General features: G+C 39.2%; 3 protein-coding genes and 1 long non-coding RNA gene across 4 annotated transcripts; 2 read left to right on the top strand and 2 right to left on the bottom strand.

Annotated features, from left to right (window-relative positions):
• The first annotated feature begins 1,613 nt into the window (after positions 1-1,613).
• Positions 1,614-5,096, top strand: LOC148741652 (collagen alpha-1(XIV) chain-like). Its single transcript, XM_088743883.1, has 3 exons — positions 1,614-1,813; positions 2,391-2,777; positions 4,344-5,096. Exons 1-3 carry the CDS (start codon positions 1,681-1,683, stop codon positions 4,646-4,648), a joined length of 825 nt encoding a protein of 274 aa, XP_088600009.1. The 5' UTR covers positions 1,614-1,680; the 3' UTR covers positions 4,649-5,096.
• Positions 5,097-7,191: 2,095 nt separating this feature from the next.
• Positions 7,192-27,104, top strand: LOC148741649 (uncharacterized). The gene is made up of 4 exons (XR_015994928.1): positions 7,192-7,325; positions 14,332-14,661; positions 15,702-15,879; positions 26,720-27,104. It is a non-coding gene; the product is annotated as an uncharacterized LOC148741649 (long non-coding RNA).
• Positions 11,352-12,500, bottom strand: LOC148741651 (vitrin-like). Its single transcript, XM_088733279.1, has 2 exons — positions 12,316-12,500; positions 11,352-11,734 (listed from the first exon to the last, which is right to left on the bottom strand). The coding sequence occupies exons 1-2, from the start codon at positions 12,446-12,448 to the stop codon at positions 11,352-11,354; spliced, it is 516 nt and encodes a 171-aa protein (XP_088589405.1). The 5' UTR covers positions 12,449-12,500.
• Positions 16,000-19,684, bottom strand: LOC148741650 (von Willebrand factor A domain-containing protein 2-like). Its single transcript, XM_088733172.1, has 3 exons — positions 19,290-19,684; positions 18,326-18,712; positions 16,000-16,767 (listed from the first exon to the last, which is right to left on the bottom strand). The coding sequence occupies exons 1-3, from the start codon at positions 19,420-19,422 to the stop codon at positions 16,469-16,471; spliced, it is 819 nt and encodes a 272-aa protein (XP_088589298.1). The 5' UTR covers positions 19,423-19,684; the 3' UTR covers positions 16,000-16,468.
• Positions 27,105-27,131: the final 27 nt, after the last annotated feature.

Here is a 27,131-nt window from a genome sequence, read left to right as displayed (position 1 = left end):
ATTTTGAATTTGGAATGAATAACACTACTAATGAAATTTTCTCAGACAAACTGACATTTTTCTTACAGAAAGTACATAAGCTAGTAAAATTTGCCCTGACAATGTTAGCAGCCGCTTCTCGTAATCGTTGCGTGACAACCCAAAGAATAGCTGCTAAGAACCCGAGATTGAGCACGGTTCGGCGGCCACTTGGGAGGCGAAGATTGTTGGCCGTGCGGGAGACTTCTGCGCACCGAATGTGCCAGGCTTCAAGAGACTTAGGTTTCAAGATATTTCATGGCTTGAAGTGCGCGAAGGATCAGGGAAAGGTTTTCCTATAGGTATCTGAAAGGGCCTCAGATTGTTTGTTTGCTTCTATAATTACATATAAAAGTTGTCGTCAGTAGTCTTTCGGCTCTTTCATCTCTCTTAGTCTTCTCCAAATCGATATCCACCAGACGTGATATCTGTTACTGCGCATTCTAAAGCGATTATCCGAGATCATGGTAACCTTCAGCACCACAAACCCTAGTTACGTTACCAGTTCGTTTAATTAGGTTGTTTGTGGCTGTAGATCAGATCTTCGTTTAAACGATATCTGGATCTAATTACAATAAAGCAATCAGACTACTTTACGACCCATGTATCTTAGTCGTGTTCTAAATCGGCTTCCCTGTTGCTGAAGGTCAAAGAAGTTTAAAAGAAAAAAAACATTTGTCACGCAGCAAGGGCATTGCTTAACAAAGAAAATATGGAGGAGTTCCACACATTTCATGTGGTTGTGAAATCTATTTTACACGTTTTAGCTAAATTCAGATACTCCATCGCGCTCGGTCGTTGAACGTCTACTTGAAATATTTAACCAACGAAATCCAGTAGGGAAGTACAAGAAAGGATATCTTCGTTTTCGAAAAACGGATCGAGTTTGCGCCTCAAGATCGAACGTGAAAGAGAGACAGGTTCCAGTCTGGCTTTCCTGTCTAGTTGGAGCTTTTTTCAAAAATAGTTTGGCACATGCTTAGTCTTCTTGAAAGTATTTTTTTTTTTTCTATTTATTTATATTTTTTGTTTACTAAGCTGTGTTATGGAAATGTGGGTAATGGGAGGCTCCCTGGAAAAAGCGGCGTAGCTGTGAAAATTAGGACATTTGATGAAGAACAGCGCTTGAACAGTGACTTTAATTGATGAAGATGCTATCGTTGACTAGTTTTGTAGATTAGAAACTTGGTGATCAGGTGATATTTGTTGATCTTTCAAATTCTTTTTCAACGACTTCCCTAAATCAACGTCAGCGCAACGTTAAGAAAGACTGTTTGGTAAAAAAAGCTACAGCCTTCCACGTGACGCAAACCTCAGCTTTCCCGCCACAGCTTTTGCTACATTCTCTCCCTCAGCTACACGTCTTGCTGAGAAGGAATACACGTACAGGGACTGCTTTCTTCCTACAAAATCAGCCAAGCCACAGTTTGTTGATTTCGAAGTTACTAACGTTATGTAAACGTGTTTTTAAACATAGAATTCTGTTCCCATCCATCTGAGACACGTAAACGCTTGAAACGAAGACTCTTTTTGTTCAGTACCAAAATAGAAACGACAGACGGAAGTTAGTTACTTTATAAAATAGAGCGATCTCCCCAATAATTCCAGACTTCAACTTGAACAAATTAAAGCGACTTTTCCGAAATAGTTCAAGACTTCAAAATGTCACGACTTTCTACTTGTTTGATTTCTGTGCTGTGCCTACTGGTAATTCTCACAGGACAAATTTCAGGACTTTTGTGGCGACCGCCACCACAAACTTATCCATCAGATCCAGCTGATAGTTTTTATCAGGGTAAGTTCTGCAGTTGATATATCAGAAGATGGTCCACCGGACTGAAGAAATTGTGTTTGGGGCAAGGGAACCAGAAATGTACGAAAGTAATGTATAGTTTATGTCGGTTCCGTGGCAAATATTATTGCTTCGATGTCTTTGAAAACTGAAATTGACAGGATGCAAAAACCCAGATGATGGACGGAAGATTTTGTTAAAGGATGAAATACACTTCAGCCTACAAAGCTAAAATTTACTAAATGCGCGAGTCTTTACGAACTGCTTTAATTCCCATGTTTGTTTATTATCAAGTAGACCTCGTGGCCCGGGTCAATGCCAGACGTAATATCTTGAATTAATTACATGTTAAGAACGGCTACTGCTTTACCTATGCTTGGTTGAGATTGCTCTTTAATTAGAAATGTAGGTTGGAAAATTGCATTTGGTAAAGTAATGCAAAGAGGAAAAAGAAATTAGTAACATGTACAGTAGTATTTATGTCAGTGGGCTTCCCAAAAGATGTGTTCTTTGTACGTGTCAGTTCCAGTTATAGAGTTGTATACTTCCAAACTGAATTCTTGTTTAACCTTAATTTCAGCTTTTCAAGCTGTCCCTTCAACCAGTGTGACTGCCGATAAATTCATGGCGAGTTTCTTAGGCATTGGTTACTCGAGGATTACTAAGAGAAGCAATTCGAAGGAGGATATCGTTGCCGTTATCGACGGCTCAGGATCAATCGGCCTGTGCGAATTTGATAAAGGGAAAAGGGCACTTGTAAACGTGATGGGGAAAATGATTAATCCCATGTTTGACACCAAATATGCAGCTGTTACGTATTCTTCTTCCGCCAAAGTGAACTTCAAGTTCTCGCCGCGTAGTACAGCGGCCAGCAAAATTAAAAACATTGTCTACCCAGGATCGTCGACCAACACTGAGGATGGACTTGCAGAGGCCAAGAAGTTGCTGTTTGAGGACCCTTTGTCAGGTACAATGTTAGTTAACAGTCGGGAGGCAATAATGCAATGTACGACGTGCATATCTCAGTTCCCTAACTTTCTCTTCTGGGAAGACTCTAAAAACCACTTCCGCGAGTGGGCTCATCGTTTAATGAATGGTACTTATATCATAGTCTTTGCTTCCGTTCTGATAAATTGGACTCTTACACACCGACGAAAAAGTCTCAATTATCCCGGACCTTGTTACCTTTAAAATTTTCTCTGAGTCAACAAAGAAAGGATGGTAGGGACGATGTTCTTCGTGCTTGTTTTTGATGATTGGTGTCGTCAAAAGTGGTCAAGAAATTCAAACATAGGAAATTCCGTTTCCTTCGCCTTTTTTTGTGAAGCTAAACAAAACCAAAGCAGTAGAATACTCCAATTCAGTCAACGTCTTAAATTTGGCTATTTTGTGCGCATGACTGGCACATGAATATTTTACGTAAATGAAACCTACCGAAATAACTCATGAGAATGACCCGATGAAAGGGTTGTCATATATCCCCGCCACAGCGTAGAGGTTTACCCTTCTTTCACTTCTGAAACAAACTTTACAATTTCCGATCACCATAAGCTTCTGACCCCATGTACTGTAGCCACCAACATTCGCTCAGATCTCTTAAGATTTGACTGTTATCACTATATCCTGAATAGACTACCTCGAAACAAGCTTGAAATACAGAGCATACATGTTCTTGATTAAAACTATAAGAAAATTCTTGAACGTGATTAACTATCACTGAGCCTGATTTGGGCATTAGTGGGACAGTGTAAGTGTCATGCCTATAGTTGGATAGTACACGCTTCATGCTTGTGTAAGTCGACAGAACGTGTCGTGTGCGCGCGCCGTTGTCGCTAATCTCGCCGAGTTAATTGCTACTTTTTACGACACGTTTAACCGATGGATTGTTGGGTTTCTAAAATATTGCCATGGCTTTGATTAATAAGTAACAGGACTTTGTGGCGTCCAATTCTGCCTTCAATCATACTTGCAGTTATCAAAGCAAACTCCAGCTTCGCATTTGTCCGACTCTGTTAATCACTTGCATGATTAATAATGGTAGTTGAACTGAGTGGAGTGCAATTTGGCCTGAAATCATACGCGTGGTTTCGAAATTAAACAAGCGCGCAGCGCGAGTTCGATTTGAAACCACAAGTATGATTTCTGACCAAAATTGCACGACACAAGGTTCAATTACCACTTTATTACATCCATTTTTAAATCACTCAAATACAGGACTTGGTCAATTCAAACATTTTACTGATGCAGTACTGAGGCGGTTTTTAAATAAAAAGCGAAACCGGAAACGCTTTTATATCTTATTTTGTATGCAAAACATAAAAACTTTGACGTCATGTGTCAAAAACTCAGTCAAGCGTAAAATGTGCGATTTAGGGCAAAAAATGGTGCGATTTGTAAATAAATCACAACAATTAGAGCCAATCAGATTACAGGGACCACCAGTGATTTCAAAATGGATGTAATAAAAGACCGAACTGACTCCACTCGGACCTATTACCATTACTAAATCTTTAAATTCTTCTATCAATCCTAGGTCGTCGTCATGGTTCTAAAAAGGTAGTTCTCCTTATCACTGACGGTCAGTCAGATGACCAGAAGTTAACCATATCCATGGCTCAGAAACTCAAGAGCAAAGGGGCAACGATTTATGTGGTTGCTGTGGGAGATCACATGTACGGAATAGACGAAATAGTCAAAGTAGCTAGCGACCCATATAAACATATTTTTCGAGTGGTAACTGTGGGTCAATTTTATGAAGTCACTCAGCTGATTTTAAAGAAGGGCTTTCCTAAGCAACCTCTCGGTCTCTATAATCCACCGTGCAGCTACGGAAAGTGAGGTGGAGTTTATGGACGACCTTCCCTCAAAGTTCCCCAGGCTTCCGTGTTTTTTATTTTAAAAGTTATTCGTTGAATAAGAATGTCGTGATTGATTTATGCTCTAAAATTTTTTTATCGCGTAAAATTGTTTGCACGGCGCGCAATGCATTTTGCACAATGCACACTGAGCCCTAAAAAGTTTTAACATGGTAAAATTTATTGTACTTTTTAAGTAGGTTAGAGAAAATATTTTTTCGGATTATTTGTAAGGGTCCAGAGCTCTACGAAATTAAACTGTGTATTAAACTAAAATTAAACTGTGTATCATTGCTGAATAGATTAACCTAAATTAAACTTTGACGTTTACGTTACTAATTAAGTTGTATGCAAACAGTCTATTGAATAACACAAAACTACCCCATTGTAGAAATTAAGAGGAAATAAAGACGGCCACCCATCCTTTCAGAGACTCCGTATGTTTCAGAAAGCGCGCTAAGACTACAATCTTCCATTCTCGATGTCATTCCTCGTTTTTTGCTTTTTAAAAACGTTCATTTGAACCCCAAACTTCGAATTTGTCGCAGCACCTAGGGTCAGTTTGCGGGGAAAATATAATCTATGGTTTTCTTACCTGATAATGATCTGAACTGTAGGCGAAGGGCTAGTGTCGTACGTGTCTCACCCCTCTTGCTAGCCTCTGCTCTCTAGGAAAACGTGGCCCAACTTGCGTCAAATCTGTGACCAGTCTACTGTTTGTCGCTGAGCATCCATTTTTTTATCGACAGGGAAAGGGACATTGAGAGAAGCTGCAAATAAATCACAGAAAAATATATTTTATGACATTGCTCGACCAAGTCATCATTGCTTTGCCAAAGAACAGCTTAAATTAAAAAGATTTTGATTGTAAGAAAGTTTTAGATAAAGGCCTTGCAAGATGTGAGAAACGATGTGCTGGGGTAAGTCTCTTTTCTCAGATTTATCAACATAAGTGCATAAGGGTTAAACATCAGCATACATAAGATTAACAGACCATGCGTTCTTATTTTGCCTGTTTTTGAACTCTGACTAACTTAAAAAGCAGCGGTTGGAGACGATACCGCTATGATAAATAAAACAAAATAATCACTTGGTGGCAATTTACCGGATTGTTCAAAGTTTGGCCTTTTTGGAGCCCAAGACATGGTCAATGAATTCCAGCTTTAGCGCGTGATCAGAGTGGACCTTACCCAGACAGGATTTCTCGGTGTCAAAATTTTGACCCAAATTGCATCTCATCGTCTTTGCGTTACCGTAAATTGAAGGCGATGAAACAGATCTCGACGAGACGTGATTCTTTCTATTTCTATTACTGTAACCTATAGGTTTCAAGATATTTCATGGCTTCAAGTGCGCGGAGGATCAGGGAAAGGTTTTCCTATAGGTATCTGAAAGGGCCTAAGATTGAAGTATTTCGAACAGGGGTCTTCTTGTCTTAACAGTTTATCAATCAGACACGTCAGGTGGGTTAGATTCTTTATATCCGCGTGCTCAGTAGACACCAATCAAAACTGGTCACGCTTTCTTATCTTTTGAGGCGGGAATTGTTCTAATTAGGGGTACTATTCACTTACTAAAGATACATATCATTGCAAAAATAAGTTTTCAGTCCGCAACATTCCAGTACAAATTACGAAGCATGAATACCATCATCTCCTCTAACTACAAGGAGGTTCAACTTTGCCGTCTGTATGGACGACTCATTTGTCGGACGTAGCTTGGCTACATTATAGGGACCACTGACATTTTTAATTGTAAAAATTATGCTGATCAGCTGGGAAGGAGATTAATAGCACCATTTCGTCTTTCTGTAATCGAAATGTCCTATACCGTTCTCGAAAATCTCCGCCTCACTGTCTTTGAGTGCTCTGGCATGAGTTCTTCTTTGCTGTGGTTGTAACAGACCACCTGTGACAAGGAAAACAATCTTCTTTGCATGACAGCGGTGACCTTTACAAAAGGAAAACAGTAATAGAAATAGAAAGAATCACGTTGCGTCGAGATCTGTTTCATTGCCTTCAATTTACGTTAACGCAAAGACGATGAGATGCAATTTGGGTCAAAATTTTACACCGAGAAATCCTGTCTGAGTAAGGTCCACTCTGATCACGCGCTAAAGCTGGAATTCATTGACCATGTCTTGGTTCGGTAAATTTCCACCAAGTGATTATTTTATTTTATTTATCATAGAGGTATCGTCTCCAACCGCTGCTTTTTAAGTTATTCAGAGTTCAAAAACAGGCAAAATAAGAACGCATGGTCTGTTAATCTTATGTATGCTGATGTTTAACCCTTGTGCACTTATGTTGATAAATCTTAGAAAAGAGACTTACCCCAGCACATCGTTTCTCACATCTTGCAAGGCCTTTATCTAAAACTTTCTTACAATCAAAATCTTTTTAATTTAAGCTGTTCTTTGGCAAAGCAATGATGACTTGGTCGAGCAATGTTATAAAATATATTTTTCTATGATTTATTTGCAGCTTCTCGCAATGTTCCTTTCCCTGTCGATAAAAAAAAATGGATGCTCAGCGACAAAGAGTGGACTGGTCACAGAATTGACGCAAGTTGGGTCACGTTTTCCGAGAGAGAAGAGGCTAGCAAGAGGGGTGAGACACGTACGACACTAGCCCTTCGCTTAGAGTTCAGATCATTATCAGGTAAGAAAACCATAGATTATATTTTTCCCGCAAACTGACCCTGGGTGCTGCGACAAATTCAAAGTTTGGGGTTGAAGAAGACGTTTTTAAAAAGGAAAAAACGAGGAATGACATCGAGAATGGAAGATCGTAGTCATAGCGCGCTTTCTGAAACATACGGAGCCTCTGAAAGGATGGGTGACCATCTTTATTTCCTCTTAATTTCTACAATGTGGTAGTTTTGTGTTATTCAATAGACTGTTTGCATACAACTTAATTAGTAATGCTAACGTCAAAGTTTAATTTAGGTTAATCAATTCAGCAATGATACACAGTTTAATTTCGTAGAGCTCTGGACCCTTACAAATAATCCAAAAAATTTTTTTCTCTAACCTACTTAAAAAGTACAATAAATTTTACCATGTTAAAACTTTTTAGGTCTCAGTATGCATTGTGCAAAATGCATTGCGCGCCGTCCAAACAATTTTACGCGATAAAAAAATTTTAGAGCATAAATCAACCACGACATTCTTATTCAACGAATAACTTTTAAAATAAAAAACACGGAAGCCTGGGGAACTTCGAGGGAAGGTCTTCCATAAACTCCACCTCACTTTCCGTAGCTGCACGGTGGATTATAGGGACCGAGAGGTTGCCTGGGAAAGCCCCTCTTTAAAATCAGCCTGGTGACTTCATAAAATTGACCCACAGTTTTCACTCGAAAAATATGTTGATATGGGTCGCTAGCTACCTGGACCATTTCGTCTATTCCGTTTATGTAAGATCCCACAGCAACCACATAAATCGTTGCCCCTTCGCTCTTGAGTTTCTTAGCCATGGATATGGTGAAGTCCTTGACATCTGACTGACCGTCAGTGATAAGGAGAACTACCTTTTTAGAACCTTGACGACGACCTAGGATTGATAGAAGAATTTAAAGATTTAGTAATGGTAATAGGTCCGAGTGGAGTCAATTCGGTCTTTTATTACATCCATTTTGAAATGACTGGTGGTCCCTGTAATCTGATTGGCTCTAATTGGTGCGATTTATTTACAAATCGCAGCATTTCTGCTTTAAATCGCACATTTTACGCTTGAATGAGTTTTTGACACACGACGTCAAAGTCGTTCCGTTTTGCATGCAAAATCAGATATCAAAGCATTTCCGGTTTCGCTTTTTATTTAAAAAACCGGCTCAGTACTGCATCGGTAAAATATTTGAATTGACCAAGTCCTGTATTTGAGTGATCTCAAAATGGATGTAATAAAGTGGTAATTAAACCTTGTGTCGTGCAATTTTGGTCAGAAATCATACTCGTGGTTTCAAATCGAACTCGCGCTGCGCGCTTGTTTAATTTTGAAACCACGAGTATGATTTCAGCCCAAATTGCACTCCACTCAGTTCAATTACCATTATTAATCATACAAGTGATTAACAGAGTCGGAGAAATGCGATCGAAGCTAGAGTCTGCTTTGATAACTGCAAGTATGATTGAAGGCAGAATTGGACGCCACAAAGTCTTGTTACTTATTAATCAAAACCATGGCAATATTTTAGAAACCCAACAATCCATCGGGTAAACGTGTCGTAAAAAGTAGCAATTAACTCGGCGAGATTAGCGACAACGGCGCGCGCACACGACACGTTCTGTCCACTTACACAAGCATGAAGCGTATACTATCCAATTATAGGCATAACACTTACACTGTCCCACTAATGCCCAAATAAGGCTCAGTGATAGTTAATCACGTTCAAGAATTTTCTTATAGTTTTAATCAGGAAGATGTATGCTCTGTATTTCAAGCTTCTTTCGAGGTAGTCTAATCAGGATACAGTGATAACAGTCAAATCGTAAGAGATCAGAGCGAATGTTGGTGGCTACAGAACATGGGGTCAGAAGCTTATGGTGATCGGAAATTGTAAAGTTTGCTTTAGAAGTGAAAGAAGGGTAAACCTCTACGCTGTGGCGGGGATATATGACAACCCTTTCATCGGGTCATTCTAATGAGTTATTTCGGTAGGTTTCATTCACGTAAAATATTCATGTGCCAGTCATGCGCACAAAAAAGCCAAATTTAAAACGTTGACTGAATTGGAGTATTCTACTGCTTTGATTTTGTTAAGCTTCACCAAAAAGGCGAAGGAAACGGAATTTCCTATGTTTGAATTTCTTGACCACTATGATATAAGTACCATTCATTAAACGATAAGTCCACTCGCGGAAGTGGTTTTTAGAGTCTTCGCAGAAGAGAAAGTTAGGGAACTGAGATATACACGTCGTACATTGCATTAATTGCCTCCCGACTGTTAACTAACACTGTACCTGACAAAGGGTCCTCAAACAATGAATAACAATGAATAACAAATGAATATTACACCAGTGAAGATGTTTGCAATATAATCAGTACATCGTCTAATGCCTCATGCTCCCTGGATCCAATCCCTACATGGCTTGTGAAGTCTTGTCTTGACGTCCTTGCGCCCTCCATCACTCGCATGGTAAATTTGTCTATTCGCCACGCCTATGTTCCCGATGATTGGAAAACTGCAATTGTGAAACCTCTATTAAAGAAACCCGGTCTAGAGTTAACTTATAAAAACTTCCGTCCGGTAAGCAATCTAACATTCATATCCAAGATCGTCGAAAAGGCGGTTCTTTCTCAATTGTTTAAGCACTGTGAATACAATGCTCCTCTGCCGAAGTTACAATTAGGGTTTAGAAGATTTCACTCTACCGAAACTGCCTTGCTTAAGGTTCAAAGTGATATTCTTATGTCAATGGACCATCAGGAAATTACGCTTCTTGTGCTACTGGATCTAAGCGCTGCTTTTGATACAATCGATCATCAGATTCTCCTTAATGTTCTTGAAAGCGATTTTGGAATCATTGGCTCTGCCCATAAATGGTTTGCGTCTTATCTGTCTGGCCGAAAACAACGTGTTCTCATAAACGATCGAACATCAGATGATTTTCATTTGAACTGCGGTGTCCCACAAGGCAGCTGTATGGGTCCTATTTTATTCATATTATACATATCTCGACTATATCACGTGATCGCTAACCATCTCCCCTCTGCTCACGGATATGCCGATGATACACAACTTTATCTGTCGTTTAGACCCAATGACATATCTTCGCAAGACCACGCCATAGCTGCTCTTGAAGCCTGCATTTCGGATGTCCGCTCATGGTTGATTTATAATCGCCTGTTAATTAACGATTCTAAAACCGAATTCTTAGTTGTTGGTTCCCGCCATCAATTATCAAAAATCGCAATTGATTCCATCACAGTCGGTAATTCTACCATTCAGCCTCTCAACAGTGTTCGAAACCTGGGTTCCTGGTTTGACTCCAATATGTCCATGTCCATTCACATTGGTAAGATCTGTAGCAAAGCTTTTCATGGATTGTATAAAATTCGCCAAATTAGGAAATTCCTCAGTCCTGAGTCCACGAAGACTCTTGTTCACACATTTGTGACTTCGCATTTAGACTATTGCAACTCCCTTTTATTTGGCGTACCCAAGTACCAGACAGAGCGTCTTCAGAAGGTGCTTAACGCCGCTGCTCGACTAATTTTTAGGATTCCCAAGTCTCACCACATCTCGTCCGCCTTATATAATCTTCACTGGCTTCCTGTGGCTTATCGCGTCCATTTTAAGTTGTTACTCTTAATTTATAAAGCTTTAAATAACCAAGGCCCACTATACATAAAAGAATATCTGCAGCCACACAGTGTCAAGGGTCATCAGCTACGTTCCTGCGATCAGGGTCTCCTTAAGGTCCCAAGAACTAACTTTAAGACCTTTGGTGATCGTGCCTTTGCCCGTTCTGGACCTTTTTTGTGGAACGAACTGCCGCTTGAAATTCGAAACAGTCCAAGTGTAACGATTTTTAAGTCAAAGCTTAAGACACATCTATTCAAGCTGGCTTACAGTTTGTTTTGATATTTTGTCGTTTATCATTTTAATATTTGTAGTTAATAATGTTGTAAAGCGCTTTAGAATATTTTATAATTTTAGCGCTTTAGAAATGTAAATTATTATTATAAATTATTAAACAGCAGCTTCTTGGCTTCTGCAAGTCCAGCCTCAGTGTTGGTCGACCCTCCTGGGTAGACAATGTTTTTAATTTTGCTGGCCGCTGTACTACGCGGCGAGAACTTGAAGTTCACTTTGGCGGAATAAGAATACGTAACAGCTGCATATTTGGTGTCAAACCTGTGATCATTCATTTTCCCCATCACGTTTACAAGTGCCCTTTTCCCTTTATCAAATTCGCACCGGCCGATTGATCCTGAGCCGTCGATAATGGCAACGATATCCTCCTTCGAATTGCTTCTCTTAGTAATCCTCGAGTAACCGATGCCTAAGAAACTCGCCATGAATTTATCGGCAGTCACACTGGTTGAAGGGACAGCTTGAAAAGCTGAAATTAAGTTTAAAAAAGAATTCAGTTTGGAAGTATTCAACTCTATATCTGGAACTGACACGTACAAAGAACACATCTTTAGGGAAGCCCACTGACATAAATACTACTGTACATGTTACTAATTTCTCTTTCCTCTTTGCATTACTTTACCAAATGTAATTTTCCAACCTACATTTCTAATTAAAGAGCAATCTCAACCAAGCATAAGTAAAGCAGTAGCCGTTCTTAACATGTAATTGATTCAAGATATTCCGTCTGGAATCACTTGACCCGGGCCACGAGGTCTACTTGATAATAAACAAATATGGGAATTGAAGGAGTTCGTAAAGACTCGTGCATTTAGTAAATTTTAGCTTTGTAGGCTGAAGTGTATTTCATCCTTCAACAAAATCTTCCGTCCATCATCTGGGTTTTTGCATCCTGTCAATTTCAGTTTTCAAAGACATCGAAGCAATAATATTTGTCACGGAACTGACATTAACTATACATTACTTTCGTACATCTCTGGTTCCCTTGCCCCAAACAAAATTTCTTCAGTCCGATGGACTATCTTCTGATAAATCAACTGCAGAACTCACCCAGATAAAAACTATCAGCTGGATCTGATGGGTAAGTTTGTGGTGGTGGTCGCCACAAAAGTCCTGAAATTTGTCCTGTGAGAATTACCAGTAGGCACAGCACAGAAATCAAACAAGTAGAAAGTCGTGACATTTTGAAGTCTTGAACTATTTCGGAAAAGTCGCTTTAATTTGTTCAAGTTGAAGTCTGGAATTATTGGGGAGATCGGTCTATTTTATAAAGTAACTAACTTCCGTCTGTCGTTTCTATTTTGGTACTGAACAAGGAGAGTCTTCGTTTCAAGCGTTTACGTGTCTTAGAGAGATGGGAACAGCATTCTATGTTTAAAAACACGTTTATATAACGTTAGTAATTTCGAAATCAACAAACTGTGGCTTGGCTGATTTTATAGGAAGAAAGCAATCCCTGTACGTGTATTCCTTCTTAGCAAGGCGTGTAGCTGAGGGAGAGAATGTAGCAAAAGCTGTGGCGGGAAAGCTGAGGTTTGCGTCACGTGGAAGGCTGTGGCTTTTTTTTACCAAACAGTCTTTATTAACGTTGCGCTGACGTTGATTTAGGGAAGTCGTTGAAAAAGAATTTGAAAGAACAACAAATATCACCTGATCACCAAGTTTCTAATCTACAAAACCAGTCAACGATAGCATCTTCATCAATTAAAGTCACGATTCAAGCGCTGTTCTTCATGAAAATGTCCTAAATTTAACAGCTACGCCGCTTTTTCTAGGGAGCCTCCCATTACCCGCACTTCCATAACACAGCTTAGTAAACAAAAAATATAAATAAATGGAAACAAAAATACTTTCAAGAAGACTAAGCATGTGCCAAACTATTTTTGAAAAAATCTCCAACTAGACAGGAAAGCCAGACTGGAACCTGTCTCTCTGTCACGTTCGATCTTGAGGCGCAAACTCGATCCGTTTTTCGAAAACGAAGACATCCTTTCTTGAACTTCCCCTCTGGATTTCGTTGCTTAAATATTTTAAGTAGACGTTCAACGACCGAGCGCGATGGAGTATGAATTTAGCTAAAACGCGTAAAAGATATTTCACAACCACATGAAATGTGTGGAACTCTTCCACATTTTCTTTGTTAAGCAATGCCCTTGCTGCGTGACTAATGTTTTTTTTTTTCAACTTCTTTGACCTTCAGCAACAGGGAAGCCGATTTAGAACATGACTAAGATACATGGGTCGTAAAGTAGTCTGATTGTTTTATTGTAATTAGATCCAGATATCATTTAAACTAAGATCTGATCTACAGCAACAAACAACCTAATTCAACGCACTGGTGACGTAACTAGGGTTTGTGGTGCTGAAGGTTACCATGATATCGGATAAGCGCTTTAGAATGCGCAGTAACAGATATCACGTCTGGTCGATATCGATTTGGAGAAGACTAAGAGAGATGAAAGAGCCGAAATACTACTGACGATAACTTTTATATGTAATTATAAAAGCAAAGAAACAAAACAATATGACGAGACATGATTAAAATTCGACCGTTAGGTACAAATAGAAATAAAGCACTGCAAGACTACATTTTAATTTTTACTAGTTTTACAACCGTTTTTGCCCCATACATTCTTACCAAAATCTAATCAACGTCACTTTTCCATCTAATGGGAAAAATGAAAAATCGTGAGAGGGATATTTTAAAGGACCACTGTCTTCTAACAGACAAAGTCGCTGCTTTAAGATAACTAGGTTTTATTAACTGAGTTGATGATGTGAATGCGCCACCTTTAAAAGAGTCGGAAGCTGACGTTTCGTGCGTTAGCCCTTCGTCGGTGCGAATCAATACTGTGACAGTTAAAAAGATAAATTTTTGTGGCTACTGCCTCCTATAGGAGGCGAAAGTAGAAGACGCTATATTTGCAGTCGTTCTATTTCCGATGAATCAAAGAATTCGAACTCCGGAACGCGTCCTTTGGAGGGCAATGGGCGCCCAAATTTGAATTTTGAATGAATAACACTACTAATGAAAATTTCTCAGACAAACTGTCCTTTTTCTTGCAGAAAGTACATAAGCTAGTGAAATTTGCCCTGACAATGTTAGCAGCCGCTTCTCGTAATCGTTGTGTGACAACCCAAAGAATAGCTGCTAAAAACCCGAGATGAGCACGGTTCGGCGGCCACTTGGGAGGCAAGGATTGTTGGCCGTGCGGGAGACTTCTGCGCGCCGAATGTGCCAAGCTTCAAGAGACTTAGGTTTTAAGATATTTCATGGCTTGAAGTGCGCGAAGGATCAGGGAAAGGTTTTCCTATAGGTATCTGAAAGGGCCTGAGATTGAAGTTTTTCGAACTGGAGTCTTCTTGTCTTAACAGTTTATCAATCAGACACGTCAGGTGGGTTAGATTCTTTATATCCGCGAGCTCAGTAGACATGAATCAAAACTGGTCACGCTTTCTTATCTTTTGAGGCGGGAATTGTTCTAATTAGGGGTACTATTCACTTACTAAATATACATATCATACCAAAAATAAGTTTTCAGTCCGCAAAATTCCAGCACAAATTACGGAGCATGAATACCATCATCTCCTCTAACTACTTGGAGGTTCAACTTTGCCATCTGTGTGGACGACTCATTTGTCGGACGTAGCTTGGCTACATTATACAGACCACTGACACTTTTAATTGTAAAAATTATGCTGATCAGCTGGGAAGGAGGCTAATAGCACCATTTCGTCTTTCTGTAATCGAAATGTCGTATACCGTTCTCGAAAATCTCCGCCTCACTGTCTTTGAGTGCTCTGGCATGAGTTCTTCTTTGCTGTGGTTGTAACAGACCACCTGTGACAAGAAAAACAATCTTCTTTGCATGACAGCGGCGACCTTTACGGAAGGAAAACAATGATAGAAATAGAAAGAATCACGTTGCGTCAAGATCTGTTTCATCACCTTCAATTTACGTTAACGCAAAGAAGATGAGATGCAATTTAGGTCAAAATTTTGACACCGAGAAATCCTTTCTGAGTATGGTCCACTCTGATCACGCGTTAAAGGTGAAATTCATTGACCATGTCTTGGGCTCCAAAAAGGCCAAACTTTGAACAATCCGGTAAATTGCCGCCAAGTGATTATTTTATTTTATTTATCATAGAGGTATCGTCTCCAACCGCTGCTTTTTAAGTTATTCAGAGTTCAAAAACAGGCAAAATAAGAACGCATGGTCTAATAATCTTATGTATGCTGATGTTTAACCCTTGCGCACTTATGTTGATAAATCTGAGAAAAGAGACTTACCCCAGCACATCGTTTCTCAGATCTTGCAAGGCCTTTTTCTAACACTTTCTTACAAACAAATTTTTTTAAATTGAAGCTGTTAAGTAATGATGACTTGGTCTAGCAATGTCATAAAATATATTTTTCTCTGATTTATTTGCAGCTTCTCGCAACGTTTCTTTCCCTGTCGATAAAAAAGATAGATGCTCAGCGAAAAATAGTGGACTGGTCACAGAATTGACGCAAGTTGGGCCACGTTTTCCTAGAGAGCAGAGAGGCTAGCAAGAGGGGTGAGACACGTACGACACTAGCCCTTCGCTTACAGTTCAGATCATTATCAGGTAAGAAAACCATAGATTATATTTTTCCCGCAAACTGACCCTGGGTGCTGCGACAAATTCGAAGTTTGGGGTTCAAATGAACGTTTTTAAAAAGGAAAAAACGAGTAATGACATCGAGAATGGAAGATTGTAGTCATAGGGCGCTTTCTGAAACATACGGAGCCTCTGAAAGGATGGGTGGCCATCTTTATTTCCTCTTAATTTCTACAATGTGGTAGTTTTGTGTTATTCAATAGACTGCTTGCATACAACTTAATTAGTAACGCTAACGTCAAAGTTTAATTTAGGTTAATCTATTCAGCAATGATACACAGTTTAATTTCGTAGAGCTCTGGACCCTTACAAATAATCCGAAAAAATATTTTCTCTAACCTACTTAAAAAGTACAATAAATTTTACCATGTTAAAACTTTTTAGGGCTCAGTATGCATTGTGCAAAATGCGTTGCGCGCTGTCCAAACAATTTTACGCGATAAAAAAAATTTAGAGCATAAATCAATCACGACATTCTTATTCAACGAATAACTTTTAAAATAAAAAACACGGAAGCCTGGGAAACTTTGAGGGAAGGTCGTCCATAAACTCCACCTCACTTTCCGTAGCTGCACGGTGGATTATAGGGACCGAGAGGTTGCTTAGGAAAGTCCTTCTTTAAAATCAGCCTAGTGACTTCATAAAATTTACGCAGAGTTTCCACTCGAAGAATATGTTGATATGGGTTGCTAGCTACCTTGACCATTTCGTCTATTCCGTGATCTCCCACAGCAACCACATAAATCGTTGCCCCTTTGCTCTTGAGTTTCTGAGCCATGGATATGGTTGAGTTCTTGTTATTTGACTGACCGTCAGTGATAAGGAGAACTATCTTTTTAGAACCATGACGACGACCTGGGATTGATAGAAGAATTTAAAGATTTAGTAATGGTAATAGGTCCGAGTGGAGTCAATTCGGTCTTTTATTACATCCATTTTGAAATGACTGGTGGTCCCTGTAATCTGATTGGCTCTAATTGTTGCGATTTATTTACAAATCGCACCATTTTTTGCTCTAAATCACACATTTTACGCTTGACTGAGTTTTTGACACATGACGTCAAAGGTTTTCTGTTTTGCATACAAAATAAGATATAAAAGCGTTTCCGGTTTCGCTTTTTTTATAAAAACCGGCTCAGTACTGCATCAGTAAAATATTTAAATTGACCAAGTCCTGTATTTCAGGAATTTAAAAATGGATGTAATAAAGTGGTAATTGAACCTTGTGTCGTGCAATTTTGGTCAGAAATCATACTTGTGGTTTCAGATCGAACTCGCGCTGCGCGCTCGTTTAATTTTGAAACCACGCGTATGATTTCAGCCCAAATTACACTCCACTCAGTTCAATTACCATTATTAATCATACAAGTGATTAACAGAGTCGGACAAATGCGATCGAAGCTGGAGTCTGCTTTGATAACTGCAAGTATGATTGAAGGGAGAATTGGACGCCACAAAGTCCTGTTGCTTATTAATCAAAACCATGGCAATATTTTAGAAACCCAACAATCCATCGGTTAAACGTGTCGTAAAAAGTAGCAATTAACTCGGCGAGATTAGCGACAACGGTGCGCGCGCACGACGCGTTCTGTCCACTTACACAAGCATGAAGCGTATACTATCCGACACTTACACTGTCCCACTAATGCCCAAATCAGGCTCAGTGATAGTTAATCACGTTCAAGAATTTTCCTATAGTTTTAATCAGGAACATGTATGCTCTGTATTTCAAGCTTCTTTCGAGGTAGTCTAATCAGGATACAGTGATTACAGTCAAATCTTAAGAGATCAGAGCGAATGTTGGTGGCTACAGTACATGGGGTCAGAAGCTTATGGTGATCGGAAATTGTAAAGTTTGTTTCAGAAGTGAAAGAAGGGTAAACCTCTACGCTGTGGAGGGGATATATGACAACCCTTTCATCGGGTCATTCTCATGAGTTATTTCGGTGGGTTTCATTCACGTAAAATATTCATGCGCCAGTCATGCGCACAAAAAAGCTAAATTTAAAACGTTGACTGAATTGGAGTATTCTACTGCTTTGATTTTGTTTAGCTTCACAAAAAAAGGCGAAGGAAACGGAATTTCCTATGTTTGAATTTGCTGACCACTTTGACGACATCGATCATCAAAAACAAGCTCGAAGAACATCGCCCCTATCATCCTTTCTTTGTTGACTCAGAGAAAATTTTAAAGGTAAAAAGGTCCGGGATAATTGAGATTTTTTCGTCGGTGTGTAAGAGTCCAATTTATCAGAACGGAAGCAAAGACTATGATATAAGTACCATTCATTAAACGATAAGCCCACTCGTGGAAGTGGTTTTTAGAGTCTTCGCAGAAGAGAAAGTTAGGGAACTGAGATATGCACGTCGTACATTGCATTAATTGCCTCCCGACTGTTAACTAACATTGTACCTGACAAAGGGTCCTCAAACAGCAACTTCTTGGCTTCTGCAAGTCCCGCCTCAGTGTTGCTCGACCCTCCTGGGTAGACAATGTTTTTAATTTTGCAGGCCGCTGTACTACGCGGCGAGAACTTGAAGTTTACTTTGGCGGAAGAAGAATACGTAACAGCTGCATATTTGGTGTCAAACATGGGATTAATCATTTTCCCCATCACGTTTACAAGTGCCATTTTCCCTTCATCAAATTCGCACCGGCCGATTGATCCTGAGCCGTCGATAACGGCAACGATATCCTCCTTCGAATTGCTTCTCTTAGTAATCCTCGAGTAACCGATGCCTAAAAAACTCGCCATGAATTTATCGGCAGTCACACTGGTTGAAGGGACAGCTTGAAAAGCTGAAATTAAGGTTAAACAAGAATTCAGTTTGGAAGTATTCAACTCTATAACTGGAATTGACACGTACAAAGAACACATCTTTAGGGAAGCCCACTGACATAAATACCACTGTACCTGCTACTAATTTCTCTTTCCTCTTTGCATTACTTTACCAAATGCAATTTTCCAACCTACATTTCTAATTAAAGAGCAATCTCAACCAAGCATAGGTAATGCAGTAGCCGTTCTTAACATGTAATTGATTGAAGATATTAGGTCTGGAATTGACCCGGGCCACGAGGTCTACTTGATAATAAACAAACATGGGAATTAAAGCAGTTCGTAAAGACTCGTGCATTTAGTAAATTTTAGCTTTGTAGGCTGAAGTGTATTTCATCCTTCAACAAAATCTTCCGTCCATCATCTGGGTTTTTGCATCCTGTCAATTTCAGTTTTCAAAGGCATCGAAGCAATAATATTTGCCACGGAACCGATATAAACTATACATTACTTTCGTAAATTTCTGGTTCCCTTACCCCAAACACAATTTCTTTAGTCCAGTGGACTATCTTCTGATAAATCAACTGCAGAACTTACCCTGATAAAAACTATCAGCTGGATCTGATGGATAAGTTTGTGGTGGCGGTCGCCACAAAAGTCCTGAAATTTGTCCTGTGAGAATTACCAGTAGGCACAGCACAGAAATCAAACAAGTAGAAAGTCGTGACATTTTGAAGTCTTGAACTATTTCGGAAAAGTCGCTTTAATTTGTTCAAGTTGAAGTCTGGAATTATTGGGGAGATCGCTCTATTTTATAAAGTAACTAACTTCCGTCTGTCGTTTCTATTTTGGTACTGAACAAGGAGAGTCTTCGTTTCAAGCGTTTACGTGTCTCAGATGGATGGGAACAGAGTTCTATGTTTAAAAACACGTTTTCATAACGTTAGTAACTTCGATATCAACAAACTGTGGCTTGCCTGATTTTATAGCCAGAAAGCGATCCCTGTACTTGTATTCCTTCTTAGCAAGGCGTGTAGCTGAGGGAGAGAATGTAGCAAAAGCTGTGGCGGGAAAACTGAGGTTTGCGTCACGTGGAAGGCTGTAGCTTTTTTTACCAAACAGTCTTTGTTCACGTTGCGTTGAGGTTGATTTAGGGAAGTCGTTGAAAAGGAATTTGAAAGAACAACAAATATCACCTGATCACCAAGTTTCTAATCTACAAAACCAGTCAACGATAGCATCTTCATCAATTAAAGTCACGGTTCAAGCGCTGTTCTTCATCAAATGTCCTAATTTTCACATCTACGCCGCTTTTTCTAGGGAGCCTCTTATTACCCGCACTTCCATAACACAGCTTAGTAAACAAAACAAAAAAAAACAAATAAATAGAAACAAAAATACTTTCAAGAAGACTAAGCATGTGCCAAACTATTTTTGAAAAAAGCTCCAACTAGACAGGAAAGCCAGACTGGAACCTGTCTCTCTGTCACGTTCGATCTTGAGGCGCAAACTCGATCCGTTTTTCGAAAACGAAGATATCGTTTCTTGTACTTCCCCACTGGATTTCGTTGGTTAAATATTTCAAGTAGACGTTCAACGACCGAGCGCGATGGAGTATCTGAATTTAACTAAAACGTGTAAAATAGATTTCACAACCACATGAAATGTGTGGAACTCTTCCACATTTTTCTTTGTTAAGCAATGCCCTTGCTGCGTGACTAATGTTTGTTTTTTTTGACTTCTTTGACCTTCAGCAACAGGGAAGCCGATTTAGAACATGACTAAGTTACATGGGTCGTAAAGTAGTCTGATTGTTTTATTGTAATTAATTCCAGATTTCATTTAAACTAAGATCTGATCTACAGCAACAAACAACCTAATTAAACGAACTGGTGACGTAACTAGGGTTTGTGGTGTTGAAGGTTACCATGATATCGGATAAGCGCTTTAGAATGCGCAGTAACAGATATCACGTCTGGCTGGTCGATATCGATTTGGAAAAGACTAAGAGGAGGGGGGTGAATAGGCTAACGGATCGGCGAATTCTGAGAATTACTTTGCCGGGATTTCGGATTTAGAGTAAAATTTTAACGGATTTGCGGATCCTGAAATTACAACGGTTCGCGATTTGGTCGACTTTTTAGGTTCGGATTTTGGATTTTGCTTGTGAGGAAGTTCGGATCGTGGATCTGAACAATCGTCAGAAATGCGTTGTTTTCTGAGTATGTGTATTTTTATGTCACGGACGAGACTCTCTCTCCATGTCACGCATCAGGGAAATAGTAACGCAACAGCTCAAGGTGCGTTTCTCACCTTTTCACGAGACAAGTAGCGAACGGATTCGGATTTAACAATATTTTTTAACGGTTTGACGGATTCGGTTATCAAATCGTGGCGGATCGGCGGATTTGCATACCCCTATTCACCCCCCTCTAAGAGAGATGAAAAAGCCGAAACACTACTGACGATAACTTTTATATGTAATTGTAAAAGGAAACAAACAAAATAATATGACCGGACATGATTAAAAGTCGACCGTTAGGTACAAATACACACAAAGCACTGCAAGACTACATTTCGATTTTTAGTTTTACAACCGTTTTTGCCCTATACAATCTTACCAAAATTTTACTTTTACATCACTTTTACATCTAATGGGGAAAATGAAAAATCCTGAGGAATATTTTAAAGGACCACTGTCTTCTTACAGACAAAATCGCCGCTTTAAGATAACTAGGTTTTTTTAACCGAGTTGATGATGTGAATGGGCCACCTTTAAAAGAGTCGGAAGCTGACGTTTCGGACGTTAGCCTTTCGTAGGTGCGAATCAATACTGTGACAGCTAAAAAGATCAATTTTTGTGGCTACTGCCTCCTATATGAGGCGAAAGTAGAAGACGCTATATTTGCAATCGTTCTATTTCCGATGAATCAAAGAATTCGAACTCCGGAACGCGCCCTTTGGAGGGCAATGGGCGCCCAAAATATTTCGATAAAACACGCGCTTGAATTTTGAATGAATAACACTACTAATGAAATTTTCTCAGGAAATTGACCTTTTTGTTACAGAAAGTACGTAAGCTAGTGAAATTTGCCCTGACAATGTTAGCAGCCGCTTCTCGTAATCGTTGCGTGACAACCCAAGGAATAGCTGCTAAAAACCCGAGATGAGCACGATTCGGCGGCCACTTGGGAGGCGAGGATTGTTGGCCGTGCGGGAGACTTCTGCGCGCCGAATGTGCCAGGCTTCAAGAGACTTAGGTTTCAAGATATTTATGGCTTGAAGTGCGCGAAGGATCAGGGAAAGGTTTTCCTCTAGGTATATGAAAGGGCCTAAGATTGAAGTATTTCGAACTGGGGTCTTCTTGTCTTAACAGTTTATGAATCAGACACGTCTGGTGGGTTAGATTCTCTATATCTGCGTGCTCAGTAGACATCAGTCAAAACTGGTCACGCTTTCTTATCTTTCGAGGCGGGAATTGCTGTAATTAGGGGTACTATTCACTTACTAAATATACATATCATAGCAAAAATAAGTTTTCAGTCCGCAACATTCTAGTACAAATTACGAAGCATGAATACCATCATCTCCTCTAACTACTAGGAGGTTCAACTTTGCTATCTGTGTGGACGACTCATTTGTAGGCGTAGCTTGGCTACATTATAGAGACCACTGACATTTTTAATTGTAAAAATTATTCTGATCAGCCGCGAAGAAGGTTAATAGTACTATTTCGTCTTTCTGTAATCGCAATTTCCTATACCGTATAACATAATCTATGTTCATTTGACAACCATCGAGCTGAATTTGGGTTAAACGATTTTCTTGTGCATTGCCCCAAATAAGTAATTATAACTTTTCTCTCTTAGTGCAGGAAGAAAAACTTCAAAGCGGTTATCAGCCTACACATTGCAATTAAGTATGTAATAGAGCATAAGGCATGTTTCAGAACTTCAAAAGACTACTTCACAGAGACAAATCCCGATGCAGAAGTTTACCGAAGATAGAAGAACGAATTTTTCGTTTTAGAACATTTAAGGAGAAACGATCACTAATCTAGCTGGCAAACGTGAGCATGCAACGAAATGGAGATGCAGATGTCCAATTGCAGTCTTGAATCCTTGTTGCATTCAAACAGGTAAAATGATACGCGTACAAAGTTGAAGTTACTCTGCAGCTTGATATTTCGTTGTATTTTTTACTTTTTGCCCAAATTTTCTCGTGACTGTACCGAGCAATTTTTAAAATTTACCTTCTACGATGAAAGTGGGTCAAAGGCCAAGGAAATGTAAAGCTTGTTGTAAAGTTGTATAAACTTCTGTCACGGTTTGTTGATATTGAAATTGCTAACGTGCTTTTCAACTTAGAATGCTGTTCTCATTCATCTGAGACTCGTAAAAGCCTGAAACGAATACCCTCCTTTTTGTACCAAAATAGAAACGACAGACGGGTGAGTTAGTTTCTCTATGATTTATAGAGATCTCTTGAATAATTCCAGACTCCAACGTGAACAAACAAAAGCGACTTTTCCAAAATAGTTCAAGACTTCGAAATGTCACGACTTTCTACTTGTTTGATTTCTGTTCTGTTCCTACTGGTAATTCTCGCAGGACAAATTTCAGGACTTAAATGGCGACGGTCACCACAAATGTACCCATCAGATCCAGCTGATAGTTTTCATCAGGGTAAGTTTATCTCTTAAGATGATTTTATTAGCATGTAGTCCATTAGGACTGAAGAAATGTTGTTTTTTGCAGCAAGAAAAGCAGAAATTTACAGAAAGTAATGCATAGTTTATATCGGTTCCGTGGCAGATATTATTACCTTAACGTCTTTGAAAACTGAAATTAATAGGAAGCAAAAACTCAAATTCCAGACTTAATATCTCGCATCAATTACATGTTAAGAACGGCTTTTTCATTTGGAAAGGCTAGGCCATTCTTCCCGCCTGGCTGAGCTTGGACTTTTGACTCTGGAGTACTAGTGGCTTTAGAATGGCTTTGATTCAGATATGGAAGCTATAATGTACTCGATAATTGCTGAGATAAGCATGTTAAAGGGAGCAATTATTCTTTTAGAAATGTAGGTTGGAAAATTACATTGTATATCGTTACGTTATTTAAGATTTCGTGTATATCTATCTAGACACCCACTGACTGACGTTATCATTGACTAACTGCTGGATAAACTGATACAGACGTATGCCAACCAGTGATTGAATGGAGATGGAATATGTTCTTACTTATTAGCTGACTTACAGACTGATTCATTAATTGATTGATACTCCTAAGAAATGATCTACCAACTGTCTGACAACCTGAATATACTAACTATACTGGGGTATATTTAATATGGGGATTAAGTTCCTCCCTCTATAACCCAATTGTAATGTAATGTAATGCAATATAATGTGAATTACGATTACGATTACAATAAAGCTGTTATATATGAATGTCTGACTGACTGTCATTTACTGATTGACTTACCTACTGACTGACTGATCATGTATTGAACTGACCTACTGACGGACTGACCGACCGACTAACTAAATGACTAAATGACTAACTTACCCACCCACGGACTGACTAACCGACTGACTGATTGGTTGTTTGGCTAACTGACCCACCGACAGACTGATTGACTGACTGAGTGACTGACTGACTGACCTGCTGACCGAGAATTTGACCAATTGAAATTTAGGAGCATAAACACAAATTCGAAGTCATTGATTTTCATTTTTTTAAAAAATTACATTTAGAGCCATGTTAACATATTGAAGGGACTCTCATGTAGTGTGTGCACCTGTCACATAGCCTCGCAGTGCTGTGATTTCTAGATGGAGAAACGTTTCAGAAAGACTCAAAGCTGTCATAAGAACATAGCGACGAAATGTTGATAATAGGTTTCCAAGGCAACGAGGAACAGAAAGGCAATCAATTGTGGCCTGTGAAACGTAAAAAGAACTCAATATCGACACGGGAACATAAGCACCAAGCTAGTTCAAGGAAGACTGAAAATAAGAAAATTGATTTTTTATAATGATGACGGCTGATCTCAGTAACAATCGTTGAATTTTGGAAAATAATGTCCAAACCGAATTTAATAACAATGGTTCACTCTGATTCAGAGCGACAGAAATCGTTGAGTTTCGATCTCGCTCGATAAAGATGAATGGGTCGGAAAAGACTGACCGGGTGATGTTCTCTTCGGTAAAAGAGTTCTCCAGACAAGGACTGAGAAGAGGTTTAAAAAGCCGCATTAATGACTTACTTGAAGACATTTACAATCCTTGTCACGAAGACTCTGGTTTCTACTTTCTACAGCTATAAAGAACCTTTGGGAATGATCTGAACACTCCTGAATAACCATAGCAGCGCAATTTTCTATTTGTTGTGACGATGATAGAACAGTTCTGCCCAATAGTGTGAACAGCAGAAGAAGAACATTTACTATACCAAACATGATTGTTGAGCAAAGATGGTGGATTGTAGAAAAGGTGTTAATGTCTAGTAGATAACGGAAAGGCCGTTGTCAAAACTGGCTAACGACGCGCAATGGCAAAATTGGTTTCTTTTATCTCCTTTGTCCGTAGCATCTATCCGTAATTCCCCCCCCCCCCCCCCCTTACAATATCAGCCCTGAATCACACAATAAGGTCATATGGATAAACCAAATGATCACCAACCATAGAAACTCCTGATTGGTTAAACACATTCTCCTTGTCAGTACCTTAAGAAATGTACGGAAAACAGTATCGGGAATATGCACAGTGGCGTTAGAATGAAAATGGTTAAGGAGGTTATGTAATTTAATTTCCGATCAATGAGCAAAAAAAAAACAAAAAACAAAAAACAAAAAACTGCAGGCAATTACCAACCTCAGCAAATCACGATGAGGCAGCTGCAAATGTTAATCATTTTCCCCAAAGTCGACTCGTGGGATCTTTTTATTTTTGTTTTTCAAAAGCTCTTTGATATAAGAACTTCTAGCTCTACAGGTACAGGCAATGTACTTACTTGGCGCCTCGAACAGCACATGTCACTTAAAAATAACATGCATGCGAAAGCCAGAAATTTGTCTTTTGGCTATTTACAAAAGAATATATTCAATTCAAACTAAATCAAAGTTAAATTACTGCTAGAGACTCGGAAACGTTATTGTTAAGACTGAACTAGAAATCAGTAGGATGGCAAACTTTCACTTAACATAATCCAGCGTAAACTGAACACTTTATCATTTCTCCTAATTCGTTTTTAGGAATCATAATCTAAAATTTATATCCGGAGACTTTTACTGCATTATCTATGAAGAGACACATTACAACAACACGCGTCTTGTTTTTCAAAGGAAAGATAGATATCGTATCCTCTTTCTGTGGACCCCGCTGTCCTTTCGCCTTCCTAAATAATCATGATATAGCATGTGTCCTAACAGTTTCAAAGGAATGATAGGGACGAATAAATGGACGCATTGGAAAAAATAAATAGAGGTCCCGTCTCCTACAGGGTTAGGGGTAGGAGACGTTAAGTTCCTACTCACGAGATTACTGTGTGATGGATGTCCTCCCCTGGGGTGGGATGGGTGGGTTGTTGTCTTGCGTTTCATACATGAGCCTCTGGCTCGGGCAATATGGGTAACCATGCCCCACGTAAAGACATTAAACTTTGATTACTATTACTATAGATATCGTTTCATCTTTCTGTAGACCCTGCTGTCCTTGCACCTTCCAAAATCATATGATAAGAAGACAAATGATATTTTTAAGCAACATAATGCGAACCTGGGTGACAAGCAAGCTATCAAGTTAGCAGAGTGCGACAGTTGTGTTAGCCCTAATAGCTCTACTTTCATACTATGGTTACGATGGCGGTTGAATTCCAAAATTGGATCACACGCACTAGTGAGTGGTGATGTGGCTGTTGGTCTTTCACCTTTACTACCCTAAGAAACATATATGATTATTTTTAGACAACAGAAGCTTGATGTTTATTTTCATTTTTATTATATGTGCATATGGTTTAATCAAGAGGCGAACTCCTGCTTGACTCAGCACCCAATTACCACTGGTATAGAAATAATGGATTTTGAAAAGTCTTTGGAATAAAAGCTGTGATTCGATCTTCAATCTTCCAACGTAGGAGGACAATTTGTTTTGGACAGTCCACCCGGCCGAGTAGACCGCCTTCTCATTTTGGTTACTAATCAGAATCCAAGGATTGGAGTGTTACTGACTTTTATCAGTACATGCCGCCGCGAAGAACTAATGTAAAATTGTACAGGATGGGAGGGTAGAAAAATTATTTACTCGCTCGCCGACAATTTCTTGAGAAGGTGAAAAATTAGATCCATTTAATTTTGAACGATCACTATGATCTTTCCAAGTTGATTTAAGGGTATGTAAAAAACAAAAAACACGTTAACAAGTTTACGTGCTTTTGT

This window comes from Stylophora pistillata, chromosome 1, assembly GCF_964205215.1.
Source record: "Stylophora pistillata chromosome 1, jaStyPist1.2, whole genome shotgun sequence".
NCBI lineage: Eukaryota > Metazoa > Cnidaria > Anthozoa > Scleractinia > Pocilloporidae > Stylophora > Stylophora pistillata.
Note: the sequence above shows the minus strand (reverse complement) of the source record. Positions and strands in the feature narration are given on the sequence as shown.

What these genes read in the sequence shown, in the direction of transcription:
- LOC148741651 (XM_088733279.1), bottom strand. Translation starts at nt 12,448, where the DNA reads ATGTCACGACTTTCTACTTGTTTGATTTCTGTGCTGTGCCTACTGGTA. An exon ending in AGCTGATAGTTTTTATCTGG is followed by an intron (nt 11,735 to 12,315) that starts GTGAGTTCTGCA and finishes ACTTAATTTCAG; the next exon opens with CTTTTCAAGCTGTCCCTTCA.
- LOC148741650 (XM_088733172.1), bottom strand. Translation starts at nt 19,422, where the DNA reads ATGTCACGACTTTCTACTTGTTTGATTTCTGTGCTGTGCCTACTGGTA. An exon ending in AGCTGATAGTTTTTATCAGG is followed by an intron (nt 18,713 to 19,289) that starts GTAAGTTCTGCA and finishes CCTTAATTTCAG; the next exon opens with CTTTTCAAGCTGTCCCTTCA. An exon ending in GTTTGAGGACCCTTTGTCAG is followed by an intron (nt 16,768 to 18,325) that starts GTACAATGTTAG and finishes TATCAATCCCAG; the next exon opens with GTCGTCGTCATGGTTCTAAA.
- LOC148741652 (XM_088743883.1), top strand. Translation starts at nt 1,681, where the DNA reads ATGTCACGACTTTCTACTTGTTTGATTTCTGTGCTGTGCCTACTGGTA. An exon ending in AGCTGATAGTTTTTATCAGG is followed by an intron (nt 1,814 to 2,390) that starts GTAAGTTCTGCA and finishes CCTTAATTTCAG; the next exon opens with CTTTTCAAGCTGTCCCTTCA. An exon ending in GTTTGAGGACCCTTTGTCAG is followed by an intron (nt 2,778 to 4,343) that starts GTACAATGTTAG and finishes TATCAATCCTAG; the next exon opens with GTCGTCGTCATGGTTCTAAA.